We start from the raw sequence: 13,706 nt of genomic DNA, 5'->3' as shown, positions 1-13,706 counted from the left end.
GTCATCATCATTCCTTGCTCTTCGCTCTATTTACCCCCCAGCACCCCAAACAGGAACATGAACTGTCCTCTCAAAATTATGCCTGGTGGCTGCATCCCACGTTCCCAAAGGGCTCAGTACCTCACAGGGAAATGTGCTGGATGAAGCTCTGCACTGGGAGCCGAGGGGCCTGGGGACAGCCCCAGGCCTGCCCCTCCACAGGTCTGTAACCACGAACAAGTCACTTCCCTTCTGGGCTTGCTTCCTGTCCATTAAAACTGAAACAATACTGATGCCTTAATTCCCTTACAGAATCAGAGCCCTAGAGATAGAAAGGCTCTTGGAAAGTCTACAGCAATAGCAAAACCTCTGGGTTTGTCAAGATTTAAAAAAACAAAAACAAAACAAAACAAAACAGAAGAGAAGAGAATAGGGGTGGGCCCCTGCTTCTTAGTAATGCACGTAGGCAATCTCGGAGCTCAAGTTCATGGAAACAAATTGAATTACGTAGGAGGCAGCTCTGCCATTTGCAACCATGGATTGTTTGAAATCCTTTTAGAAGAAAAGTAAAATATTTCACAGAGGATAATAAAATGCCGGGTATTCTGAAGACTTAACTGCTCAGCTCTCTTGTGCTAGTAAGTAATTAGGCATTTTTATTTAAGTCCTCCACGTTGTCATTTTCTTTCATTAATGGAGAGGGGAGAAAAACTATTGTGGAAAAGAAATAAAATTCTGGAAATCACCGGAAGGTTAATTATAAAAATGTAGGAAAAATTAAAAGTAAGTAAATAGGGGCGCCTGGGTGGCTCAGTAGGTTGAGTGTCCAGCTCTTGATTTCGGCTCAGGTCGTGATCTTGGGGTTGTGCTCAGTAGGGAGTCTGTGTAGGATTCTCTCTCTCCCTCACCTTCTGCCCCTCCCCCTGCATGTACACTTGCACTCTCACTCTAGTAAATAAACAAACGTTTTTTTAAAAAATAGAAGTAAATAAATACATAGTTTCTTAAAGCACAACGTAACACCATACTACAGAGACAAAGGGAAGTGCTTCAAATTTATTTTTGCAAACATGAGAAATGGGAAGCTGTACCAAAAGTTTCTTTGCTCCCAAATCTAATCCCACCAAAGAGCCCAGGAGTGGGGAGCCTTCCAAGGCCGGTGGTGCTGGAGACATAGTTCTGTATGGCATGGGAACAGGCCAGAGCTATGTCCAGTCACTGTCCTGTTGCCTACACGGCTGGTCTATGCCAGAATCTTCCTGACCCCACCTTCTGCCTGTCTGGGAAGTCCTTTTGAGCAGTATGATGGAAGCTGAGGGTGAGGATGCAGAGTTCTGGACAAAGCTGGTCTGAGACCCACAGAAAGCCACTAATAGAAGGGGGCTCTTGGGGGTTGGTAGCACAGACATGTTTGTAGGTAGATATTCCTCTTCTAAATCTTTCTAGGGTTTGGGTTTATCTGCAGTGACTTTTGCCATTCCCAAAGCCACCTCCACCCGAGATGCTGCATTGTAATTTTATGCAAGGAGATGTGCACATGTGCGGGGGTACAGGTGGGACGTGAGTTCACCTGCCAATATGAACCTCCCACAACCTCCGGCTAATCCTGCCATTAGCTCATATGGAGGTGTCTTGTTCTTGCCTGTTAATCTGTGCCTCTCCCACCACTCTGGTCTGCATGGAACCATCCAGCCAACAATTAGTAAATGCCTACTGTGTGCTGGGCTGATCCTGAGAACCTAGAGAGGAAAAGAATACAATAACTGTTTACTCAGAGGGGAGTAAGCAATATTCAAAGACACAGAGATATTTGAGCTGGCACTTAAAAAAGCAAGGAGGAATTTGCCTGGCAGGGAAAGAGAGAAGGAACAGCAGAGACAAAAGCACAGAAGCATGAAACAGCTCACGTTCAAGCCACCACCAAGGAAGTGAGAGTTGCTAGAGCAGAGGTGGTCACTGATTTCACTGGGACCCCAAGGGTGAGGGTGAGGTTACGTTCATGCAGCCCAGCAGCTGGCAGAGGACCAAATCAGTGAGTGGAAAGAAGGAAAAGAGGAAAAGTAAACAGCAGCTTAGTCATAGAATGGAATCAATCGAGCAGTAAGAAAGAACTAGTGCCATAAACACAGGTGATTCTCAAAATGTACTTACATTTGAATAAACAAGGCTTAGAAGAATATTACAGTCTCCTTACATGAGGTTTTCAACATGCAAAGCAGCACTGCACATACACACATGCGTACATAAGGTTAAACTACTTGGAATCTACCATTTTGACTTACAAAAATAGCAGTTTCATGTGGCTGAACCTAAATTGAGATCACAAGGGACAGTCCATCCATAGCATGGACTACTACTCACCAAGGAAAAAGGACAAGCTATTGACACACACAACGACTTGCCTGGACCTTGAGGAGATTATGCCAAGTGAAAAGAAGCTAGTCTTCAAAGGTTTCACGTACCATATGATTCCATTTATATAACAGGCTTGAAATGACAATGTAAAGATAGAGAACAGATTAGTGGTAGTCAGGACCTGGGAAGGGGTGGAAAAGAAGGTGACAGCAAAAGGGTGGTGGGGGCACCTGGGTGGCTCAGGGATTAAGCATCTGCCTTTGGCTCAGGTCATGATCCCAGGGTCCCGGGGTCGAGTCCCACATCAGTCTCCTCACAGGGAGCCTGCTTCTCCCTCTGCCTATATCTCTGCTTCTCTCTGTGTGTCTCTCATGAATAAATAAATAAAATCTTAAAAATAAAATAAGAGGGATGGCATAGGGATAGGATCCTTGTCATGGATCTCCTTGGTGATGGTCACAGGAATGCACACATGATGCCATTGCATAGAACTAAACACATACACACACACAAGTGCATGTAAAATTGGTGAACTCTGAGGAAGGTGGGTTTGATTACAGCAATGTCAGTATCTTGGCTGCGATGTTGTACTGTAGTCTTACACAGGTGAGCACTAGGGGAAACTGGATGAAGAGTGTATGCCGTCTCTCTTTACTATTTCTTATTGCATGTGAATCTAGAGCTATCTCAAAATAAAAATTTAAAATACATACCAGGTAGGGGCACTTGGGTGGGTGGCTCAGTTGGCTAAGAATCTGACTCTTAGTTTCAGCTCAGGTCATGATCTCAGGGTCCTGGGATAGAGCCCTGTACCCAGCTCCACACTGGGCGTAGAGCCTGCTTAAGATTCTCTATCTCCCTTTCCCTCTGTGCCTCCCCATTTCACACTCATACACTCAAGTGCTCTCTCTCTCTCTCTCTCTCTGTCAAATAAATAAAATCTTAAAAAATATTTTTTTAACAAATGGGGTAATAATACCACCTTTAAGATAGAGGTTCTTTCTGGGGCAAGAGATGGACTCTGCAGACAGGGAGGGATACATGGGGGGGGGGCACACCTGTATCTGCCATGTTCTCCTCAAGAAAGAAAAATCTGAAGCAAACATGGCATCATGCTCAGGTTCTACAAAGCTGAATGGAGGGTACACAGGTGTTTCTTTTCTTATTCTCAATCCTGCTTGTATGTTTGAACAAGTTTATAATTTTTAAAAAGCTGACCTTGCTCCTTTCATCCAGAGCCAGGACTGGGTCCAGGCTGAAGAGGGCTGAGGGTGCAGGTGGTGGGACAGGGGGGTACACAGGGCTCACTGAGAAGGTGGGGGACACAGAGGCAACCCCGGCCTCTCTCCACAGCCCCCAGAGAAGGAGGGTGCCCTGCCTCGGCAGGTGGGCAACAAGACGGAGTGCGGCCTGCTGGGCTTCGTGCTGGACCTGAAGCAAGACTATGAGCCCGTGCGCAGCCAGATGCCGGAGGAGAAGCTGTACAAGGTGTACACCTTCAACTCCGTGCGCAAGTCCATGAGCACGGTCATCAAGCTGCCGGACGAGAGCTTCCGCATGTACAGCAAGGGCGCCTCTGAGATCGTGCTCAAGAAGTAAGAGGCGCCGGCGTGGGTGGGGGGCAGGGAGCGGGAGACCACAGCGTTGTGGGGACCACCACGTCAAGCGGGCTGTCCCACAGGCTGGGCTGGAGGGCCGTCTGGCACCCTGGGGTGCAGGGAGGGGCCCCTGCCCAATGTCACACGGCAGGACCTCCATGTGCTTTCTCCAGTTTCCTCTTTAAAATTTCTACAGAGAGCCCTTCCCCTACTCCTCCCTACATCACTGGGTCATCAGGAAGTGCCACCTTGTCACTGTTAAAGCTCCCTTATTTCACTTCCCTCAGCGCAGAGTTGGTTGACTATAGTGATGTTCATTGTTAGCTAGTGCTCTCTGGCTCCAGGTGCCAGAGATAAGCCTGGAGAGCTAGGCAAGTCACTCCCAGTCTCAGGACCTCAGTTTCCCCACTCATACCTTGAGGGGATTGGTGTAGCCCAGTGGTTCTCAACTCTGACTCCACATTGGAATCACCCCCAGGAAGCTTTTAAAAAACCACTGATACAGGGCACCTGGGTGGCTCAGACCCTTAAGCATCTGACTCTTGATTTCAGCTCAGGTCATGATCTCAGGGTCATGAGATTGAGCCCTGTGTTGGGCTCTGCACTGGGCATGGAGCCTGTTTAAGATTCTCCTTCTGCCCCTGCGCCACTCCCTCTCTAAAAGAATATACTAAATATACTATACTAAAAGAATATACTAAAAATCAATTGGAACCTCTGAGGTAGAGCTCACACGTGGGTTTCCCCCAAGCCATTCTAATGTGCCAGCAAGGTCCAGAACCACTAGCCTAGGTTTCATGCTCTTTGAAAATCATTTTAGCTGTGAAACTATTTTTTCAGATGAAATATATATTTCATATTTGAAATAATATATGAATAATAATAGATGAATAATATATTTCTTATATTCTTGTGAATATAAGACAGATCAAAGTAGATGTGATGTGCTCTTGCTGAATGGACTCGGGCAGATATTGCAAGAAGGCTGCCTGATTTCTTTTTGGCTGGTCCTGATTTCATTCCTGCCTGGGGCCCAGGGGCCTGGACCAGCCCTGAAGCATTGTGGGAGATGAACTGGACGGACCCTGGATGACCAACCACGGCCAGCTGGGCATCACTGGGGAGGGGGAGGTGAGCTCGAGCTGGTCAGAGGGAGGACCCTTGGGCCCTTGGCTGGACCTCACCTATCTCCCTCCCATTGGCTCCCAGGTGTTGCAAAATCCTCAACGGGGCAGGGGAGCCCCGGGTCTTCCGGCCCCGTGACCGGGATGAGATGGTGAAGAAGGTGATCGAGCCCATGGCCTGCGATGGGCTCCGCACCATCTGTGTGGCCTACCGTGACTTCCCCAGCAGCCCTGAGCCCGACTGGGACAATGAGAATGACATCCTCAATGACCTAACCTGCATCTGCGTGGTGGGCATCGAGGACCCTGTGCGGCCCGAGGTAAGCTGCCTCCCAGCAGGCTTGGAGAGGCTGGGATCCCAGCTTGCTGACTAGCTAGCATAAGTTGCCTCACCTCTCTGAGCCTGTTTCCCTGTAGTGTCCACAGGGTTTTCTCCTTACCTACTCCTAAGCATTCAGATTCATAAGACCAACGTAGGCCACACTTGGCATTGATCTGCTCAGGACATGGGGTAGCGCCCCACACCCTGCCAGTAGGCGCTGCTTTGCCATGGGGGCAGTTCATCCACCCAACCATCCATAAACCTTCCTTGCCCCGAAGGGACAAGCATAGGGTCTCCCCTGCCTTAAAAGCCTCCTGCCCCCCAGGAGTCAAGATCTCCTATAACACAGCCATAGGCCTGGATTCCAGGATCCCCACAAAGGAGACACCCAGAAACAAAGGCCACCAGTATTCAGGAAAACCCCAAGTTAGCATTCTGTCCATTCAGACCCAGTTTCCCAGTTAACCCTGGCAGGCTTGCACAGCGACATAGCCGACAGTCTCCCTTTATCAGGTTTCCAGGGGCACAGAGCTAGAAAGTCAACCCAAGGTCAGATTCTCAAGCAGAAGAGAAGGGGATGACAGCACCCCTCCCTGTAAGGATCCAGGAAGATGATGTAGTAAGTGCACCTACTGTGTGCTCGGCCCCCATAGGTCTTCAGCCTCCTTTCGCTGCATCTGCACCTGGTGGGGGGCCAAAATTCAGTGCTGGGGACTTGCAGGGCCCTGTGCTCTGTCAGCCTGCCCTGCACAGTTGGGCCCGTGTGGTCAGTCAAAAGAGGGGGCTGCCTCGAATCTCCAGCACATCGCTGTGGGCAGGCAGAGCGAATCCTCACCCTGGGGGGCCCTAGAGGGCAGAGCTCAGAACACAGGACAAGGCACAGAGAGGCTGGCCTCCATGTCGCTGGAGGACAAACACGGCAGCTGGGTGTTGATTCCCAGGCCAGCCCGGGCTGGACCCAAATTGGCCTCGGCTATGGAAGGCGGTGACTGTATCTCTCAGGGCCACCTTCCTCCACCAGAGGCGACATCGCTGTTCCCCACTTGCCCTGACACTGTTCCCCGGGGGGCCTCTTGCTGTTCCCTGATCCTCTTGAAGCCTCCATGTTTCCCTTCTTTCAAGTGAAAGGAGGTAGACAAGGTGTTTTCCGAATTCCCAGCCCTGATGTTCTGAGAGTCTGTGTTCCAAAGACCAAGTGAAACTCGAATGTCACTGACATGGATTTTCATGTTTTAGCAGCAAGGAAAGGCGATGCCAAGAGTGTGAGCTCAGGCATCAGACAGACCTAGGATCCTGGGTCCCAGCATTACTAGCTATGTGGCCTTAGGCCAGTTACATAACCTCCCTGAGCCTCTGTTTCCTCATCTGTAGAGTGCGGATAGGAAAAGTATTCTCCACACATACACACCCCCAGCTACTATGAGGTGTCAAATCACACACACACAAGCAACAGGCAGAGTCTGGCATGAGGTAGGTGGTCCATGAATGTGGGTCCCCTCCTTTCATGTCTCTTCCCAGTAGTTTCAAAATTCTGGGTCTAGTGACACATAACAGCCCCTAACACAGAGCCCAGCCTCTGGAAGGTGCTCAATTAAGTGTGGAATGAATGAATGAGAACAAAAGGACTTGAACACCCATCTTCCAATACCATGCCTGGTACTTATCTCACACACGTCTACCACCCATAGGCCTCCTCACTCCCACCCAGAGCCTCAAAGCAGCAAAGGCAAACTGTGTCCCAGGTGCTTGGCCATATGTGTTTTCCTGCAGACCACGTCTCTCCCTGGACTGACAGGCCATTTATCAGCCTTCCCTGACATGCCCAGTCATTACCAGGCGCTAATGGGTTCAGGCTTCCCATGACCAGTTATCTCCCGGTCTAGTCTCCACACAGCAGACAAGGCCAGCCTGCAGCTTCCCTGTCCTTCCCATTCCAAGAGCTCCTAGCCCATCACCCTAACTCCGAAGCATCCCTGAGATGGGGTGGGAAGTAATATCAGACACATACCCTTTTTTTTTTGTCATGACCTGTACTAATAACAGATCTATTTTATATCATGACTCAGTAAACACACACAGTTAACCAAAATAAGGATATCAGAAAGTAATGTGATGCACTTGGAAGTATTTTCTATTTCTTTCTTTTTTGTAATGCTAATTACCACCCACTAAACTGATTTGACAATCCACTAAAGGGGTATGATTCTAGGTTTGAGCTGCTGCTGACCTGGACCAAATGCTTCCACACACCCTCAGTGAGGCCAAGCCGGGACAGTGATGGTCCTTCCCAAAGTCTCGCACTAAGTGGCTGAGCAAATCCAGATTAGAACAGGTTTTCTGCCTTCCTGCCCTAGGCCCTTCTCCTGGGTGCTGCAGAAATGGAAGGGCAAGTGGTTCTAAGTCAGGAGGGTGAGGAGAGGCTAAGCTGGGTCCCAGCATATTCTGTTGATAGCATGATCATCCAAAGAAGCTGGCTTCAGGCTCAGACTCTGGGAAGGGACAGCTGTTCCACCCATCTTGCAGACATCTACATTGGAGAAAGGGGGCCTAGATCCAAGCCCCACTCTGCCACTACCAAGCCACTTCCCCTCTCTGTGCCTCCATTTCCTCATCTGTAAAATGGGAGGTTGGCCTAGATGCCCTGCCAAGCTCCAGCATTCTGAGACGACCAGCTGGAGGGCTTACCCTGATACTTTTCTTTGCTTCCATCAAGTTAGTACACCCTTGTTGGTGACCTCCTCTCTCCCCCAGGCTCTCCTCCAGGATGTAGATTTCGATGTTTGTGAGCTGTTTTGGGGAGCAGTGACTTACTAGGGTGACACAGCAGAGTTAAGGGATAAGGACTCGAATCCAGCCCCTGCCACTCCTTCACAGAAGACCTCAGGTGCATCCCTTCCCTTGGTCTCCGTTTCCCCATCTGAACAATTAGAGTTGGACATTCCCAAGTAAGGGACACAGCACAGTTGCTGGTGATGCTAACTTGAAAGCATAAAAGCTCTGACCTGTTGACTCAGCATTTCCCAATGGGGTGGGGATGGCTTTTGATTTATTTGGCTTTTAGGCTAGGTGATTTATACACATGGAGCTAAACTCAAAAGGTTCAATAGCACAGACAGTGAAGCAGCCTCTCATGCTGGTTCCCGCCTCACAGGCAGCCACCGTCACCAGCTCCTTGGGTGACTAGACCAGTGTCTGTGCCTGTGGTTTTGGGCAGGCTCTCCCAGGCAACCCTGAGGCTGATCGGACCAGAAACCTCAGCCTGGGCCACCTCTAGGGTCCTACGAACATTTTCAGATTCCTTTTGCAGCTGTCACTGAAACATAAACTCTGCCTCCCTCAGTTTTCGCATCTGTCAAGGGGACAAATCATGTTGCCTTCTTCCCTTGAGAAGACAGAAGACAGAACAGATCAAAACAGGCTTGTTGATCACCCCCCAGACACATGTAACATGCTGCCTCGGGTACATTTTCCGATACTGATTGAAGCCACAGCAGATAAAGCCATCAGGAGAGCAGCAGTCTGGGATTTGCCCGGTTATCCGGGGGTGTTGGGAGCCCTTGGAGTCACAGACAACGGGTGTCACCAGAAACAACAGATGTTTAAAAGCCTTTATTTAATGAAAACAGGAAGCACCCATTTTCTGGCTGTTTTTCCTCAGTGAGAAAAATCTTGGATAATTTTAGCAAAAGAAGGAATTTTTTTTTTTAATTTTACAGTTATTTTGTCTACATGGAAAGTGTATTTCAGCCAGATCGGTGCTTCTGTGGCTTAAGTCTTAATCATCTCTGGATCCTCGGTGCCCAGAAGAGTTCGATGTTCAGTAGCTGTTTGTCAAACAAATGAACCAGTCCCTTTGGCAAGGAAATGCTGAATGCGGTTTAAGGAAGCACCCCATTGGGTTGGAGGAATCCTGAATCGCTTCATGAGTAGAAGGCATTGCACAGGAGAGAGGGAGAGATTTGTGACACACAGATTAAAAGGGGGAGAGTGGAGCACCTGGGGACTCAGTGGTTGAGCGTCTGCCTTTGGCTCAGGATGTGATCCCAGCGTCCTGGGATCAAGTCCTGCCTCAGGCTCCCTGTATGGAGCCTGTTTCTCCCTCTGCCTGTGTCTCTGCCTCTCTGTGTGTGTCTCTCATGAATAAATAAGTAAAATCTTTAGGAAAAAATAAAACTCATACCCCTTTTACAAATGAGGAAGCCAACACTCGGTTGGGTCCCCAGGGCAAAGCTCAACCCAGCCTTTCAGTTCCTGATCCCCCTCTCCCAGAGGCAGAGAAGCCTCTGGGAAACTGTGGGTGCCATACACAGAGGAAACTGTGGGCGCCATAAAAATTAGCTGCCTCCTTTTTCTCCCTGAGCCAGCTTGTTTTGGGGAGCCCTAGAGGGTGGGATTCCAAGCAGGCAGATTTCAACTCCCCAAGACAGCCTTGAAAGCATGAGTCTTTCTAAAACACGGTACTAATCACCTCATCCCCAGTTCAGAACTTACCATGGCTCCCAGGCTTGGTATCAAGCCCCTGATTCCAGCACCTTCTGAGTGCAGGCCCTTCTCTAGTTCATGGGCACCAGCTCCTGCCCCTCATCCTCCTCAGCCTCAGCCCCTCCAGGACACCTGCCACACTTTCCGCAGCCCCCTTTGCACCTTCTCTGCCAGTGCGTCTCAGGGAACAGTTCTCTCTGGCCCGGGCCACAATGAAGTGGTCATCTGTGTAGCCCCAGCCAGGGCGCCGTGCCAGGCACCAGAGCCTCAGTTAGTGTTGGCTGAACAAAAGCAGCTCAGACATCCCCTTCTCCAAGAAGCTTTCGCATATTTCTTCTCTCCATCTACTTCCTTCTGAAGGAATGGCACCCTCCTCTGTGCTCCCAGAGCTCTTTGTACAGAGATCTTTACCAAAGACCCTGCCTCCTGCAAGAGTACAAGTCAGGCCCAGAACAACTGCTCTCATCTGAAAAAAAAAAAATGATTGTGTGAAAGGATATGATAGACTTGTTCCACTATAGAGTGGTCAGCCTTAGAGGGAGTGAGCACCCCATCATCAGACGCATGCAAGCAGAGGCTGGCTGGCCATCTGTTGGGATGCCTAACAGGAATCTCGGCAATGAACAGAGAGTCAGAGTCATAACCTGAAGCCCCTTCCAACTCCAGGACCTCAAGCGTCTTTCAGTCAAACATAACCTGAATTATTGCTTTGAAGGGGAGCCAGATGAGGCATATAAAGCCAACAGAGTAGTGGCTCTTTCCTTTCCTCTTGGATCAGGAGACACCAAGGGGCTGCCGTCCAGGTTACAGCTGTTGTGAGGACATCGATAAATTATGTAAGCAGGATGTTGGACATTCCACATCCCCACTCCCTCTGGCTCTGTAGAAAGAGGTCATGTTTACCTATGCAAGCAGGCACTGCGGCACAAGGCAGAGGCCTTGCTCACGTGGCCCCAAGCCCTGAGAGGGCACCAGAAGGCTCTTCCCCAAGCCCTGGAAACACACCCAGAGGAGATCTCTGGTCAGCTTACCCTGCTCTAGCCCTTGTGATGGGGGAGATCACTACCTGTCACCACAGAGCTGGTCTCACACAATTCTAGTAGCCAGAGAGACCTCCTGACCTTGGCCTGGAACCTGCCTCTTCACGACATTTGTTCCTTGCTCTACCACAAGATGGCTGTGCTCAGGAGTCTTGTTTTTCTCTACAAGCAGCAGTGGGGAGCCCCTGAAGGAGTATGACACCCAGGCTGAACTTCAGGCAGGTCGCTGGCGGTCAGGTGGAGGAACAATAGAAGAGGGGTAAGGCCAGAGGCAGGGAGATTGGGTAAGGTCTGGGCAGTGACCCCACCTTGGAATGGTGGAACTCTGTGCAGAAGGAACAGCAGCTGCTGTAGGGGTGGACAGAGGCTAAACATTTGCAAGATCAAGCCTTGTGTTTAAAATTCCTAAGGGTGGGAAGGGGACCAGTGGTCAGGAGCTGCCCACAGTCAGGTTTTGAACCAATGTTCTAACCCTTTGTATTAGTTTTCTGGGGCTGCCATAACAAAGTTACACAGGCTGGGTGGGCGGTGGGGGGATGGGGCTCAAACAACAGGACTGGACTGTCTCACAGTTCTGGAGGCTGGAAGTCCAAGGTCATGGTGTTGGCAGGGTTGGTTTCTTCTGAGAGCCCTGGGGAAGAATCTGCTTCAGACCTTTACCCCTCCCCCATTCCCACCCTCAAGTTTATGGGAGTTCGCTGGAAATCTTCAGCACCCCTTGGCTTCTGGCAGCAGCACCCAATCTCTGCCTTCATCATCACCTGACAGTCTCCCTGTGTGTGTGTCTGGGTCCAAATTCTCCCCTCGGATAAAAGCCCAGTCACGGTGGTTAAGGGCCACTGACCTTGACTTTGGGGGGCGGAGTGCAAGTTCAGTCCCTCTCAGCCATGGCTTGGCAGAGTGGGGACGGAAGTGAGCTCGCAGGAACTATGATGTGTGTGAAGAATGAGAGTTAGACTCAGCCTCTCTAAGCGTGAGATTCTAAAGTGCTTTGGTCTTTTAGTACAACTGGATTTTCTGCCCTTGACATGTCCTCTTCCACTCAAAGACGTTTTGCAGCAACCAGCAAGTATTACCATATTATTTTATCATCTGTCACTGCCCATGGGTAAGAATCACTTGTTCAGTTGATCTATGTTTTGTGTAAAGGGCTGCAGCAGCTCCAGGCTGATTTCTGCATCCTAATTGCAGGGCAAATAAATCCACAGCTCTGCCTAGGAGCAGGGACTGGGGAAGGAGATGGTGCTTACCCCACTTCTGACTGGCTGGGTCTACCCTGGCCTCGTTGGCCCAGACATCAGTCTATCATTACAGTCAGAGAGGGCAGGAGGTAGTCCTTACTCTCTCATGGAAATGTCCTATTTTACATGAAGTATAATCATTTGTATTTATTCTAAGCCAGTGTCACATTCTGTAAATGCAGTGTTCCCAAATGCGATGCCCGCCCCCCCAAAAAAACCCTGAAAATACAAGAACATATTTATCTATCACTGACTTTGCAGGAATTATGCATGTGTATAAAGCAGGGACACATTCCTATGCCATAGTAGAGTGTTCTATTCTCACCTGAAGTGTTCTTGAGGTCTTTCTCAAAGTCCTTGCCCAGGTCAGGATAGCCTAGGGTTTTATCTCAGAGAGGGATAATATGGTGGGAAGTGGTAGCTGCCTGGGACTCCACTGAGAATTCTGAGACCATATCAGGGTTTAATCAGAGGATTCTGTGATCGATTAACAATGCCTGCCACAGGCACAGAAAGGGAAGAGACAGCCCACATGCCATATGTGCTCTCAGTATCTCATGGTCATCCAGGCCCCTTACACTGGAGCTGCCTGTGAACAGGGCTCACTCTGGGATCCATAAGGGAAGTGAAGGCCTTCCCTAGGTGGTACTCACCCCCATTGCTTCTGCCTTCCTGCAAGGTCCCAGAAGCCATCCGCAAGTGCCAGAGGGCAGGCATCACAGTTCGCATGGTCACTGGTGACAATATCAACACGGCCAGGGCCATCGCCATCAAGTGTGGCATCATTCATCCTGGGGAAGACTTTCTATGCCTGGAGGGCAAGGAGTTCAACCGGAGGATCCGCAATGAGAAGGGGGAGGTAAGTGCCCAGCACAAGGAAGCTTCCAAGGGATGAGCTAGGATGGGGGCCGCATGACTGTAGAGAAGACAGCCAGCGTGCCACTAAGAACCCACTCACTTTGGGTAAGTCCTCTCCCTTCTCCAGACCTCAGTTTCTCTCTCTGATACCCCTCCCAACCCACCCCCTCCCCCATCCCTCTCCAGATTGAACAGGAGCGAATTGACAAGATCTGGCCAAAGCTACGGGTGCTGGCTCGTTCCTCCCCCACGGACAAGCATACCCTCGTCAAAGGTAAGACTTGGGGGGCAGCTCTGAGACCAGAATCCGCTCCTCTCCTGGTACCTGCAGCTTCTTTCCAGGACAGAGGGGCTTTTGCACAAGCTCCCCACACCTGGCAACACCCTTGTTTCACCCCATTGCAGCCCTGGGAGGGCCTCTAAGGGCCACAGTGGGATGGGGAGGTTGTGAATCTTCTCTCTGGGTTCCACCTCGTCTAGAAAACAATGGGCTGGGCCTGTCTAGGTCCAAAAGTCTTTACCTGAGGGTCAAATAGGGCCCACAGACATGTTATATTTGACTGATGTGGTGCCTTTTTTTATGTTGAATTTGGATGGCTTTATACACACTCTCCTTTCACTTTGAATCAGTCTTCACCACTCCTTATTGTTTGACATCCAGCCCACTTGACTTATTTATGTTCTCAGCCTGGCCCCAGAGCTTGTCT

The 13,706-nt window shown here is 49.9% G+C and overlaps 1 protein-coding gene across 12 annotated transcripts in view; it reads left to right on the top strand.

Annotated features, from left to right (window-relative positions):
- The window catches only part of ATP2B2 (ATPase plasma membrane Ca2+ transporting 2), a 378,806-nt gene that overhangs the window by 340,302 nt on the left and 24,798 nt on the right, over positions 1-13,706 (top strand). For all 12 annotated transcript variants that reach the window (XM_041761348.1, XM_041761342.1, XM_041761344.1 and 9 more), the window contains 4 exons: positions 3,688-3,929; positions 5,142-5,376; positions 12,821-13,000; positions 13,186-13,273. In XM_041761348.1, the coding sequence (XP_041617282.1) occupies positions 3,688-3,929; positions 5,142-5,376; positions 12,821-13,000; positions 13,186-13,273 (745 nt within the window). The remainder of the gene's footprint in view (positions 1-3,687; positions 3,930-5,141; positions 5,377-12,820; positions 13,001-13,185; positions 13,274-13,706) is intronic.

The sequence above is a fragment of the Vulpes lagopus genome, chromosome 7 (genome assembly GCF_018345385.1).
Source record: "Vulpes lagopus strain Blue_001 chromosome 7, ASM1834538v1, whole genome shotgun sequence".
NCBI classification, from domain to species: domain Eukaryota; kingdom Metazoa; phylum Chordata; class Mammalia; order Carnivora; family Canidae; genus Vulpes; species Vulpes lagopus.
This window is presented reverse-complemented; position numbering and strand designations above follow the sequence as displayed.